We start from the raw sequence: 13,641 nt of genomic DNA on the forward strand, positions 1-13,641 counted from the left end.
GAGTGAAAACATAAACAGAAGGATCATGTCAAAAGAAAAACCTTTAGAGAGACATCTTTAAAAACGCTCTTTAAAAAAAAATAGAATTACATCTCTCCAAGACAAGGACACTAAAATGATGAGGAACAAAAATAAAACAAAACAAGCAGTACATAAAAGGATACAATTAAGAAACAAAAAAGATCACAACAAAACCAACACAAAATTCAGAGATTATAATCCATCATTTATATTTACTTGTCTTATTATCCTATTGACTGAAAAAAAAAATATAACGATATCAGACGGGGGTAAAATCTTTGATACTTCTGTAAGCAAACATTCACAAGAACAGGTACTGTACACAGTGATCAAGGTTTTAAGGTCTTCTATGTTGGTGCGAGGTGTCTTGCTATAAATAGACGAACAGCAGACACTGTAGGACAGAGAGCCCAGCTATCTCCCTGAGTAAATCTAAAACAGAAATGTATTGTAGATCTTCATTACTGCCCCGTGGACAGATCTTAGGCCTGCAGATAAAAAAAAACTATCAAGTACACTGAGTCTTTAGAAATCAGCATTGCTAAAATTCTCTGACTTAACACACAAAGTATTGCACTTTGTCACACTGTTGTATCATGTAGACCTGCGAAGAAGCTGGCTGTTTATTTGGTACGTTATACTCTAAATGATTGGAGGTTGACTGTGCTGGAGTGCTTGTGAAAATATTAACTGTCATACATAGAAACAACGCCCCATCACACTTAGAACAATGGGAAAGAGATTATTGCACAATCCCAACATGCCACTGTCTTATGTACCCAGAAAAAAAACAAAGGTGAATACCCCTTCATGCTGTGTGAGATAACTTGATGAGTGGTGAAAAGCACTGTCAAAGAAAACCTCGCAGAAATATTAAATAAAGCTAGACTTCCAACGTCGGTCATGGTGATTGTCTTAACAGCAGTGTTTTCTGAGAATAGATCTATTCTTTTTTCAGAGTGTCTTTAGTATACTGGCAGTACGACGTAGTTTTACAGAAACATAGTTTGTCCCCCAGACGTTTCATCTGTACACACCCTCATGCATCTCCACGGATTTCACTCCTGTATCTACGCGTTTCCTGGATATAAAGATTTGAACTCCTCTCACATGAAAGAAAACCACTCAGTGTAAAAAGATCCAGTGTTTTAGTCTGATTTTGTCTTCTGTCCAGTTTTCAAAAGCAAAATGACATATTTTAGGATCATTTAGTATTCACTGGCCTTCAAAACTCACCACTAATTGTACATTTTTAAAGAAGCTCTCTAGTACGAATTCAGAGATACTAACTCGGGGGTAGCTGATGGCTCTGTCAACCCTTTCCTGTGCTGTGTAGTGTTTGAAGAAGGTGAGGTAGTCGGGGAGTGGGGAATAAGGAATAGAGGATTTATTTCTCCAATCAGAACATCTCGGCCGCCTGCAGCAGCACAATCTGCCCGTCCCAGCAGCAGTGAGAGTTGAGAGTGAGACAGACAGTAAATCCCCTCTAACTCTCATCCAAGGAGCTAAAAATAACACCCAACTGCCCACTCTCTATTCTTTGCCCCTTTTTTAACCGTGTAGGTAAATAAAACCGGCACATTTCAACAACCAACCAACCCCCCCCCCATTACTTATTTTACCCTGCTGGTGTTGAGAGGTATTTTGGCCTGTGCGGAGGGGCCTGAGCAGCAACAACTCCAGATGCTCACAGCCCCACAGCGGTTGGCTGCCCAGCACCTCCTCTTCGCTCTGTGAGAAATCCCCCCTGCTCTTACCTTACATGATTATATTAGTGTTTATATATATATAAAAACAGGAACATCGGAAAATACTTTCACAATACCTCTGCTTTTCTCTTGCTCTCTAAGTGGCATTTGCAAAGGGAAAAGGTTTAAGGACTGAGGTCACTGATTGCATTAAAAAAATAAAGAGCTCACATCAGTGTCTGAAGGGTGTGCTCGTAGAAATACCAACAAAGATCAGCATAAGTGCTCTGTTTTGCGCTCTGTGTGCAAGCGTTTGTAGGTGCATGGCGGCAGACACCGGAGGTTTGCCCGCGATTCACCCAGTTTAAAAACCTATCAGCCTGTGAGTTTGATCATGGTCCCTTTAAACAGTTTGTTCAGACGTTACAAAACTGCAAAAATATGGGCACTACCGAAAGAATATTGAATGAAGTGATAAACTGTTACGAGACTGACAACTGAAACAAGCATTGTTACTGCAAAACCTCCACAAAGAGGGTGAGGATTTTAAGTATGTACATTCTACATCAAGCCTAGGGCTGTGCTGAGCGGTAAAAGGGAAAGGGGGTACATTCAAAAATAGCTTACTAGAACTGTGAGAACGATAGAAGTCAAATTTATATTACAAAGAAATTAAACTCGACGAGAGGTTTAAGGTCTCCTCATAGAAAAATAGTTTTGAGAATACAAATTATAGGCTACTATTTAATCATTTCCTTTAACTCCCTAAAAAAAAAAAAGAGGTAACATGCACTGAGTGGCCAGCAGCCGTTCCTGTAGTTGTGCGTCGAAACTGAAGGGACTGGCTTGCCGGGCAGTGTAAGCTACTCCACAAGGTCGGGAGTTAAGAGGTGAGAGGAGCGTGTCCTCAAGTGTAGCGTGCAGGATTGTCATTGAGCTGCTGGTTAGATTTTGCCTCAGCTGGTTGCCACATTTTTTTAATCTCCCCTCTCCCTAAACCTCAGTGTTTATATTTGAATCAAGCTACAAAGCTGAACAGCTCTAACCCTCCGTGGAGTCTGGGAAGGTGATTTCACTGCCAAACACCTCCCTGTACAGAGGAGGAAACGTGTATGCTGTCTCCGGGTGCACCAGGCGGAAAAACTGCAGTTTGTCGATGTGGAGGTTACAAATGGACTTCATTATGGGGAGCCTGGACACCATCTAGATTGGACAGAAGAGAAGTAAAAACCGCCAATTAATTGCATGACACAGTGCGTAAACAAAACCATCAAGACGATTATTTTCAGCCAAGTGACACAGTGGTACAGCGGTCCTCTCATACCTTCGCTAGTTTCTCTTCTGATGCCCCCTCTTTTTGTAGACAGCGCTGCAGAGCCACGTAGACTTTGTCCTGCAACTTCTGTATTTTCTGGACATCTGTGAGCCAGGGTCGGTCTGGAGGGAAAATAAGGACGAGATGAAGTCATTAGTGTTGTTATGTCATCAGTCTGAAACCACATCTGGTAAGGTTTATAATCTACCAATATCTGGGAGCAGGATACAAACATAGAGAAACAGAGTGACTATGTTTACAATAGTCTGAATGAGAAGCTGCTATGTTAACAGCATTTTCTGATTATTTTAACTCAAAAAAAGGTAAGACTCAGAATAAGCAATAGTCAAATTGAGTAGTGGAGTATTCAGACCTGTGTCACATTATGTAGACATGTTACATAACTCCGACTGTGGAGTTTGACTTGACTGGGGTCTGCAGTAATCAAAATGAATTGCCGTTATTGAAGCTCTAACATTCAGAAGCATGGTGGCACTGCATCGCTGATTGAAGTATGTTGTGAGTGCTACCCGGGCAATATGCAAAATATAAGTGGTGTGACCTTTTATTACAGTAAATGTTTGAAGTATAATTGCCTCCGCAGGTACATTACCATCAATTTAGTTTAAGTGTGAAAAGGGAATGTAACCCTTTGCAATATCATTATAGAACTTCATATGTGAATTTCGCAGGTAAAGATGAATCTATTTAGTGGGAGATATACCTGGTGAGAGCAGCACAGCAGCACTGAAGAGAGCCATGTCCTCCTCGGACATTTGAATGCGGCTCAGGCTTTTGGCAAAGTCAAACACTGCGTTCACGAGGTCATCACAGCCTAGGAAGACAAACAAGATCATCGAGACAGGAATGAGTGTGGCGATTCTGATACAGATTAAACGGGGATAAACGTTAACCCAGAATCTACTGTTTATATTTTTTAATCATGTGTCCACTTTTACCCATGAGAGAAAGATAGAGTTGACTCACCGAGAGCTTTGAAAAACTGAGGAGTAGCAAACTTTCCATCGAAGAGCAATGTGTTATTGATGGGGTTGTAGGCCCGGCACATGCGGATCAGAAGAACATCCATGCAGCCTGTTGACACACAAGAAAGAAAGATACATTAAGAAAAAAGCTTAAAAGGGATATTCACAATGAAATAGTCTGGCCTGAGGCTTAAATACAAACAGCCTACGCACTTTTAAATGTTTGCAAAAAACACAAGGTATATTAAATAACTGACTGAAGGTTTTGTTAAGTTTAAGTTCACTCTGGATAAATGTGATTAAATAGTAAGATATAATGTCACTTTGAATGTCTAACGATAATCAACTTTATATTATAGCTAGAAGAATATTTATATAATTCACAAGAAACAGTGAAGTGACAGTAACGATTTATATAATACAGACGGTTCCACTGACATTTGTTCTACCAGTGAAACATTCTTCATTGACAAGATAATTGTCGAGATAATTTAGAGCGAAACCTGTAATGACAAGTGAATTGTCACCTGTAGAACAATGGATGTAATTGATGTAACCAAGCAACGCATTGCCAACTGTCATTAAGCCACTGGTTCATACCTGGCATAGAAGATGTTCGTGCATGTACAGACTTTTTAATTGCCAATCCTGACATGTTAATGTGTGTTCATCATCGCAGGAACGTGTTCCTGTGTTGATTGCTACTGTCGACCCATAATCAAAGCTACTATCTTCCTCCACCCTTCAGGTGTTTGTAAGGTTTGACAAATTACATATGGGTGTGGAGACTTTTCTCGCCTTAAGACAATTGTGATTGAAGCCGTCTAATCAAGTGAAGAAATCCTTTGGGTGTATGCTGCGTACGTCTTTCATCTTCGTAAAAATAAGGAAGAAAAGTACCGCACTTTACTTAATGTTAACCATAAATGTTGTGTGATTAAAACAAGGCCAGAGACTCTTCAGAAACAGAACAAGTCACTCTGAATGCATGTGATGTTTAAAGTGTGTGAAGTCAGCTACCACCTGAGGGTTATATACTTTTCATATGACAACAGCGCTCTTAGTCACAGCTTAAAGTTTGCAAACTAATAAACATGCACACAGCAGGCTAGCTTGTCTCGCTGGAGGCTCGTCTCTTGTAGAAACAGCCCCTGACTGTTATTTGGCTAAACACAAAAACCAAAACAGATTTTAGCCCGAGGGGATTGTGTACACTGGTGTCATGCTCTGACCTGCTTTGAGGAGGATAATCTGATCGTTCTGACACAGGTCCATGAAGCCAGAGATGCGCTTCGCAAACTCCACGACGTACTGGATTGCGTTGGTGATGTGAATGGCACATTGTTGCCACATCACCTCAGCTGACTGAAAGAGAAAGTGAGAGAAAGGGAGTACTTTATGAGAACTGCAACATCCGAGGGGCATCAGACAAGTTGTAATCCATGGTTGTTTATTAACTCCATCCATATTTAGACATCAATGGATGTCTGTTTGTGTTTAATGATCTGCTTTCTGCTAAAAATATCTTGACCTACAGTTCACAATTCATTTTACTCGTTCTGGTACTTGAAAAAAAAATTGATATTTGTCTGTAGGAGGTTCAGCTGTCAGACTCTTGCAAGTGGATAATAACATGTTCCACATACCTTGGTCTGATATGAGCGTGTCTCTTCTGGGTTATACAAGGTCCACGCCATTCTCTTCAGCTCCTCTGTGCTGTACTGGCTTGTCTCGATATGGGACTTGACCACACTCTGAGTTATACGCTCTGAACAGGGGGAAATATTTGTCATAAGATCACTACTTAACTTCTTCTATGACATATAACAAACTTTAATTGCTGCAGTTTGCATATTTGTTTCTTTTCACCCTTATTGTTATTGATTTAATGGGTCAAGATTTTTTACTGACCAATTTCAAGCAGGTAGCAGCCCCCCGGCAGTGGGTTGAGGATAGCGTGTGAGAAGAGTCCAGAGTCGTGCAACAGCTGGTACTCATGCTTGATGCCGAGGTTGCCGTCTACAAAGTCAAAGTTGGTCTGTTCTGGTGAACTCTGAGAGGATGAACTGCTGCCTGCGCTGCCACCCAGCATGTCCAGGTTACAGTAGTCACCACCTGCGTCCCTCGGGGTCAGCGGCATGTCGAAAAGTAGGTCTCCTTGCAGCGTGGTGATGTCGTCCAGATCACTGAGCGCAGTGCTTGAGCCTCTTCTGTAGGGGCAGGTGAGGTCGGCCATGTCGCCATTGTCCTCGCGGGCGGCGAGGCCCGCACACTCCTGGGACTGCTGGTGCTTCTGGACCTCTGCATACAGGCTGTCACGCTGTTTTTTGGACATTCGACCAAACTTCACAGCTGCGATGAGAGTGTGAAGACAGAAATTTAACATTTAAGAAGGTGTGGTGGCAGTCGAACGAGGATTACATAACTCATTCATTGTGAAAAGCAAAACAGGTCTGGTGGAAACTCTTAGTTAATTAAATATGGATCGAGCGGCTGAACTCACCATCACGGCTCATGCCCAGAGCAAGACACTTCTGCAACCTGCAGTGCTGACAGCGGTTACGGTTGGTCCGGTCAACGAGACAGTTTCTCTGACGTGAGCAGGAGTACATAGCATTGTTCTGCTGGCTACGTCGGAAGAAACCCTGCAGAAAAAGAGATCCCAGGTTGTAGATCATAGACAGAAGAATCTGGCAGACCAGTTTTTATTGCAACTCTATGCAGATTATGGAGATGGTTTTGATAACTCACCTTGCAGCCTTCACAGGTGATGACACCATAGTGAATCCCTGATGATTTGTCCCCACAGATTTTGCAGGGAATGACCTCTATTTGAGCTGTAGAGAAAGATGAGGGAAACAAATCAGTGAAATATTAAATAGATTTGAAAAGATATCGATAAATTGATACCTCAAAACATAAATAGCTCAACTTGCATTGAAAGAACATAAGCACTAATTGCTGTCACTCTATAATGAAAGTAATATTTCTTTCACTTGGCACATTGGTCTAGACCTGAAAATATTAGTAAACTCCAATAAGTCCATCAACCAAAATCTCATGCAATTATAGTGAAAAATGAAACATTCCTTTGACTAATTTTTCAAACATCCAAACACATTTCTTTTCCAGCTTCTCCAGTGGAGTAGTATATAGGGTTCAATATTTCTGAATTTTGGACTGTTGATCAAATGAAACACTTAAAGAATGGATGGATTGGAGAAAACCTGCATGTTCATTAATGATAATAATAACCACTTGTCGCTGCCATGCAATGAATGATATACAGCATGTGTGGAGAACTAATATTTGGCCATTGTTATGCAATAAATATCCAGCAAGAGGAACAGACAACCAAGCCCACAAATATTTGACAAGTAAATATATTTTGCATATTGTCCATTGTGATTAAGAGGCACTTTTTATTGCCAGTTACAGAAAAATTCAACATTTGCTTGTCTTGCCTATAAGGTTACGTAGTATTATGAGTAAAAGTGTCAATAACATAAAGGAGTCGAAGGTATACATTATATTCCTTGTGTTCATTGTTGAAGCCTGAGCCTTCCTACCCTGGAACACCATGTTCTTTTCATTATGTTGTTTATCTAAGTAGCTGGGCCTCCTCAAGCCCAGAATAGCAGGTCAATTGCATTAGCTGAGGCCCAGGGTTATAAAGTTTCGTGGCTCTCTCTCACTCTGCCACTCCTCCTCCAGGATGAACAAAACGTTTGCAGGTTAACAAAGATGCCCTGCCTTGCTGGACCTTTGGCGCCCTGCAAACCTAAACCACTAAAAAAACTGCAGCCCACCCTGTCAACTGTGTGCAAGATTTTGATTTGGCTCGGGCTTCAGGATGTGCCCAACAATCCTTAAACCACTTTTGTTGGATCACACAGGGTATTAGGGAACTTGTAAATCGCAGCAAAGGCATTAACCGGCCTTCACAGCTCTCCTGAAAATTGCTGTTTTCTAAAGGCTCTTTTATAAACTACTCACAACCAACCAATCACATGAGTCACTGTGCGTGGGGATACATGTGCGTCACACGCCGAGGCAAAACAAAAAAGGTTATTGGCCCACATTACCCTGAAAATCATGACGGGGGAAAAATCTGTCTACATTATGCCTCGTCAAAGACCGTCTGTGCAGCGCTTGTGACATATTTGAACGTCTCGCTTGGCTAGAATTCCTGCTGGTCAATGAAACGCAACTCAGGGATATAAATAAATAAAGGGCAATGGAAAAAAAAATCCCTTTCTCCATTGCTCCCTTTATCGCTCCCCCTCCAGAGCCTCAGCCTTTCCCCCCCGCCCTTCAGCCTGTTATATAACTGCTGTCTGGCTGCATTCCATGAACACACTCATTCAAAGGTGGTTGCCCTAGCAACGGTATGACGGCCCTCCCTTGCCCTGCCGCGATCCCATTGGCTGCTGAGCGAGCAGCTTTGTCCATGGCTTGCTGCCTCACCTGCCAGTCAGCTGAGCGGCACAGTCAAGGCCCAGAGAGCAGGAGCTGTTCCACTGACACAGTTTCCCATTCAGCGAAAGGGGGAGGCACCTCACAAGGATCACAAATTGGTTTCTTGCAGGTTTTTAAAGGTGGAACCAAGTGTGACTCAGACACAGGGCGGAGGGCGAAGGCCTCTTTTTGGTTTGAAAGGAAAACAATGTAAGGTTTGATTACCGTAAGATGGATGACTAGTTGAAACTGGCAGGATCAAACTATGCCACTGGAGATGTTACACCTTGCACAACATCTGGTAGTATTTACAAAAACATCTCGTACAGTAAGCTGCAGCAGGTGGAGCTGGTCGTTGCTAATAGTAGCTCTCAACTTGTTGCAGCATGTAAAGTATTTGAGTGAAATTTCAGCTGTGTTAGCGCCAGACCATAAATCTATTTTTACTCAGCTGCAGTTGGCAACCCAGAGATTCTTCTGCCTTTCTGGTCTATTAGCAAATAAGTGCTGCACATGTCCCAGCATTGAAGTGTTTTTTGTGTAAATCACAGTGAAGAGACATCAGCTATTACACTGCTACTGTCAGCTGTGACCGTTCATTGTTCGGTTGTTAAGCTGGAAAACGAGTCTGAGCAACAGCTCCCTCATGGTCAGAGTATATTTAGAGAATTTACTACCTTTTTTCAATTCTTGGTTACAGTAAAAGAAGCATATAATGTAGATGTTATGTTTTCACACAAAAAACCCTACATTTTAGGAAAAAAAATGTAAATGACACAACTGATGATGATAATAATAATAACGACAACAACAACAACAACTTGGATTTATATAGTGCCATTCAAGGTACCCAAGGCCGCTTTAGAGAAAGTGAATACTGAACAATAGCCGCTGTGCAAGTGCAGCTTAAGCAATAACCCTGAATATATAATAAACAGAAACTCTGTAGCTTTACATGAGTTGTATTATGTTGCAGCTATGCCGAAGTGTGGATAAATACATGCGATCACATTTTTAGGAGCAAAACATTTATTTACATGATAGGTTGCTATTGACCTACTGGTGTCAGCACTTTTCTTCATAAGTGCTGTAAACCCTCAGGCATGAAGACTTTGCTCTCTCATCCCAGCTAATCAAACAGAGTCAAAGGTCCTATTTACCTTGCTCTTTATATTTACCTGACATACTGTATACTTAGCCTACATATCTGGGGTTCTGGGGTATGGGGGGGGATGACATATGGTATATTGTGCAACATGATATAACATTTAGTAGAGTTGGCAGTCATTCTTTATATTCACAGTCATAGTGAAAGTCTGTAATTTTCTCTTTCCACATGTCTCCCAATGCACAGGGCCTCAATTACCAGCTGTTTTCTACAAATCTGAACTGGAGAGTAATGCTTCTTCTACCCCTCACCTCCACTCCCTGATCTACCTAGGGAACACAGATGTTATAATACGGCCTGACACTAACACTGAACTATTTAAAAATGCAATGCAGGTTTAGGTAATTACTCAGCAGATGCAATAGTAGTGGAATGAGAGGTATTGGTGTACACAGAGGCCTCTATCATGCACCACTCTTAACACCTTGCTCTTAACTGTAACCAGGCTGCTCTGCCTTTTAAGTGCAGTAAATTAAATGAGATTATTTTAAATGTCACAGTGTGTAAATTATGTGCAAAGTGGCAGACATGACAAAACAATTTTACAGAAAATATGATAGAAATTTGGGCAAATTTATTTAACACACAAGATGTTTTCTCCTTCCTTGGGATTTAATATATTTTTCAAGTCTGTGTGTATCACAGACTGTGTGTATCACAGACTTGAAGAAGTCACATCCTTTATAGGACGGTGGCAGTATACAGGTAAATCCAACCACATGAAGATAATTATCTCTTTTTTCCTTTTTCCTTTTTACATCTTTCCCTCTCTTAGTTCTCTTTGTGATTATGGAACATACCAGTGTTGAAAAACAAGTATCTAAAACTACATTGCGGAAACTCTTCATCATCTCATCTGTCAAGTTAACTTTTCTACACACTTTTCCCAATGTACCCATAATTAATATTTACGTGTGTAATCCCTCCCCATTGATCAGAAAAGATTAGGTGCATTTGCTCTATCACGCTGATCGTGCAGCTCCGAGGCGAAAGCCCAGCAGGCCTCTGCAACATATGAACAACCAGACTGAGGAATTCAGTTCTCAGTATGTGATTTTCTTCGTGCAAACCGCAGAAACTGATTTAAGGCCATGCTGGAGCAATCACCGATGCTTTGACAAAGAATCTCACTTATCTTTAGACATACTTGCAAAAATAGATATGACCAAACAACATTTTGACATTGTGCTTGCACACTAACAAGGAAGCTGAGGGAAGAGTTAAAGCTTCAGATAAGAGGAGTGGAATCTTAGCACGCAGTTGTCAGAGAGAAAGGGCACCTTGACACATACTATGGCTCGCTGTGAACTTCCCCGTGGCGGCACACTCAACAGATAGTGGCTTTGAGTCTGAGCTCAGCCCAGCGGGGTCCTGGGGGAGCAGAGATCGGCCCTTTCCTCTTTACTGCTACTGTGACTTTGATCCTGGGCTAACTGAGCTCCAACACACTGCTTCAAGTCCGCACGCAATGCAGGCCTCTAAGGAATAAAACTAAGAGTGCTCCATTGAAGTTCCCTCATTTGATTGTGTTACTTCATGCCTGCTGAACCCGTTTGTGCAATTGTTTACAAAAATACCTCAGAGATAAACAAGCTCGACGGCATAGTTAATTGTTATCCATCAGGTGGAAAGATGATGCGGGAATAATCTTTTTGGTGCTTGTGTCCTACACAGCCGAACCTTTTTTACATTTCCCCCCTTATACTGTGAATTCAGTTAAAGACTGGCCAAGCCTTGCAGATTATGTGGTAGTTTTTACTAAATCTGATTTAAAAACCATGCTTCAGCGGAGCGACAAACACTCTGGTTGATGTAAGTAACTCTAGCCGACAGAGGAAACTGAGCTAAACTGAACCCTGCTGTGCTTTATGCTTATATGTGGGCTTGCTGTGCACATATCCTGCTCGGCACAGCGGTGCATGGCTTTCACATAACAACACCACAAGACAAGGGATATATAACAGGATTTTGTCGTAGCATGCATCCTGGAAGTTGAATTGAAATCAGTTTGTTTACAGTGCAGCTCATAATGTCAACACTATCTTAAAGAGGAACAATCTCCCTGTAACAACTGACTGAAGTTATCAACATGGTCTAAACAGTCATACACACACACACACCCAGAGAGAGAGAGAGAGAGAGAGAGAGAGAGAGAGAGAGAGAGAGAGAGAGAGAGAGAGAGAGAGAGAGAATCCTCAATGACAGAATTAGGTCAATGGAGCACCTCCTATCTCTCTTCCCTCCACCCCCAACACGCTGGTCGCCATACTGCTCATGGTGCAAACATAAACACGTAGGCAGATGAACAGTGACAACACCAAACGGAAGTGTCAGTGCTTTCCAACGCTGCAAAAACACCATATGCAACAAATAATAACTAAACAATACCATTGCAAGTGGTGCAACACTGTACATGTGATGATGGGGGTCACACAAAAGTACTGAAAATAAAAGTGGAATAAACAAACAAGAAGAAAACAGCGTTAAAATGCAACCGAGAGGACTATTTGTCCAAGGTTAGAAAAGTCCCTGCCGACGGACTTTCGTGCGGTTTGACAGCCTGCGAATCCCTCCGCTCCCTGGTTCTCTTACATAAGAAGAGTCACCGGCGGAGTAAAGTGACCGCAGCTGCGACACATTCCTCCTGTCCCAGTCAAACACGTTTACCACAAAACACTTTACACCTAAACAACCGCAGCACACGTCAAATGCATCTGTTAGCTGGAACACTGTTCGGTAGATTCAACAACAAGTTCCACGCTCCATGTTTGTGTGTCACAGAACTGCGCTGAGTTTAGTAGCTGCGCAGTTAGAACGTACGCAGTTTTCACAGTGTCGTCATCACACAAATAACAACACACGAGTCCGGAGTGAAAGTGTGTCGATGTGCACGGACTCACCTCTCATGTCGACGGTCACTACCCGAGTTTCGGACTCATGCAAGTGCAGGTGGAGGAGAAGAAGAACCCCGGGGCGGCAGCAGAGAACTGTCACAACAGCAAATCCTCACATGTGTCTTCAGAGCTTCTCTTCACTCCTCCGGTCAGCTGGGAGGTAAAGTAGTGCAGGTGAAGTGACAGCAGCGGTGTGTTGTGGTCGGTGGGTCCGCGCAGCCTCAGAGGAGAGCGGTGGTGAGGACTCTGATCAGAGGAACCGGACGCAGCCTCAGAGGAGAGCGGTGGTGAGGACACTGATCAGAGGAACCGGACGCAGCCTCAGAGGAGAGCGGTGGTGAGGACTCTGATCAGAGGAACCGGACGCAGCTGTGCTCCCTCCTGCTCTGCAACGCGTGGACTACACATGATCCGGTCCGCCCGCCGCGTGCCCAGGGAGCGGGGGCGCGCACCACCGTCTCCGTGCGCGTGCGTGGGAAAGTGTGGCAGTGTGTCAGGAGCGAGCGTCCCGCAGCGTGGGAACTATTCAGTGACAACACTTTCGTTCCCGAGCAGACCCGCTATCTTCCCCCTGAGCGCCGGGTTGTTCCAGGTTTCAAAAATATGACAACATAAATTATAAGAATTCCTAGAATGAAGGACCATTGGAAACAATAAATAAGAGACATATTTGTCCATATTCAGAAATATAAGCTAATTTCACAGTGGTGCTTATTTTTTGTGAAATAAAATTTGTGTCCTTGTAAGAACTATCATGCAGTTTATCAGTGGATTAACAAACACAAAAAACTCTTGATGGAGGAATTAAGTGTGACCACAGGTTGCTGCGCTGTGTTCATTTTCCCCCCATTTTCTGATATGAAGACATCCAGGATATTTGTATCTATCTATCTATCTATCTATCTATCTATCTATCTATCTATCTATCTATCTATCTATCTATCTATCTATCTATCTATCTATCTATCTATCTTTCTATCTATCTATCTATCTATCTATCTATCTTTCTGTCTGTTTGTCTGTCTATCTATCTATCTATCTATCTATCTATCTATCTATCTATCTATCTATCTATCTATCTATCTATCTATCTATCTATCTATCTATCTAT

At 42.3% G+C, this 13,641-nt stretch overlaps 1 protein-coding gene across 1 annotated transcript; it reads right to left on the reverse strand.

Annotated features, from left to right (window-relative positions):
- Positions 1-1,386: 1,386 nt before the first annotated feature.
- Positions 1,387-12,915, reverse strand: rorca (RAR-related orphan receptor C a). Its single transcript, XM_061077882.1, has 10 exons — positions 12,537-12,915; positions 6,762-6,847; positions 6,514-6,655; positions 5,922-6,362; positions 5,657-5,778; positions 5,243-5,375; positions 4,012-4,119; positions 3,749-3,859; positions 3,034-3,146; positions 1,387-2,912 (listed from the first exon to the last, which is right to left on the reverse strand). Exons 1-10 carry the CDS (start codon positions 12,541-12,543, stop codon positions 2,751-2,753), a joined length of 1,425 nt encoding a protein of 474 aa, XP_060933865.1. The 5' UTR covers positions 12,544-12,915; the 3' UTR covers positions 1,387-2,750.
- Positions 12,916-13,641: the final 726 nt, after the last annotated feature.

Source organism: Limanda limanda, chromosome 9 (assembly GCF_963576545.1).
Source record: "Limanda limanda chromosome 9, fLimLim1.1, whole genome shotgun sequence".
Taxonomy (NCBI): domain Eukaryota; kingdom Metazoa; phylum Chordata; class Actinopteri; order Pleuronectiformes; family Pleuronectidae; genus Limanda; species Limanda limanda.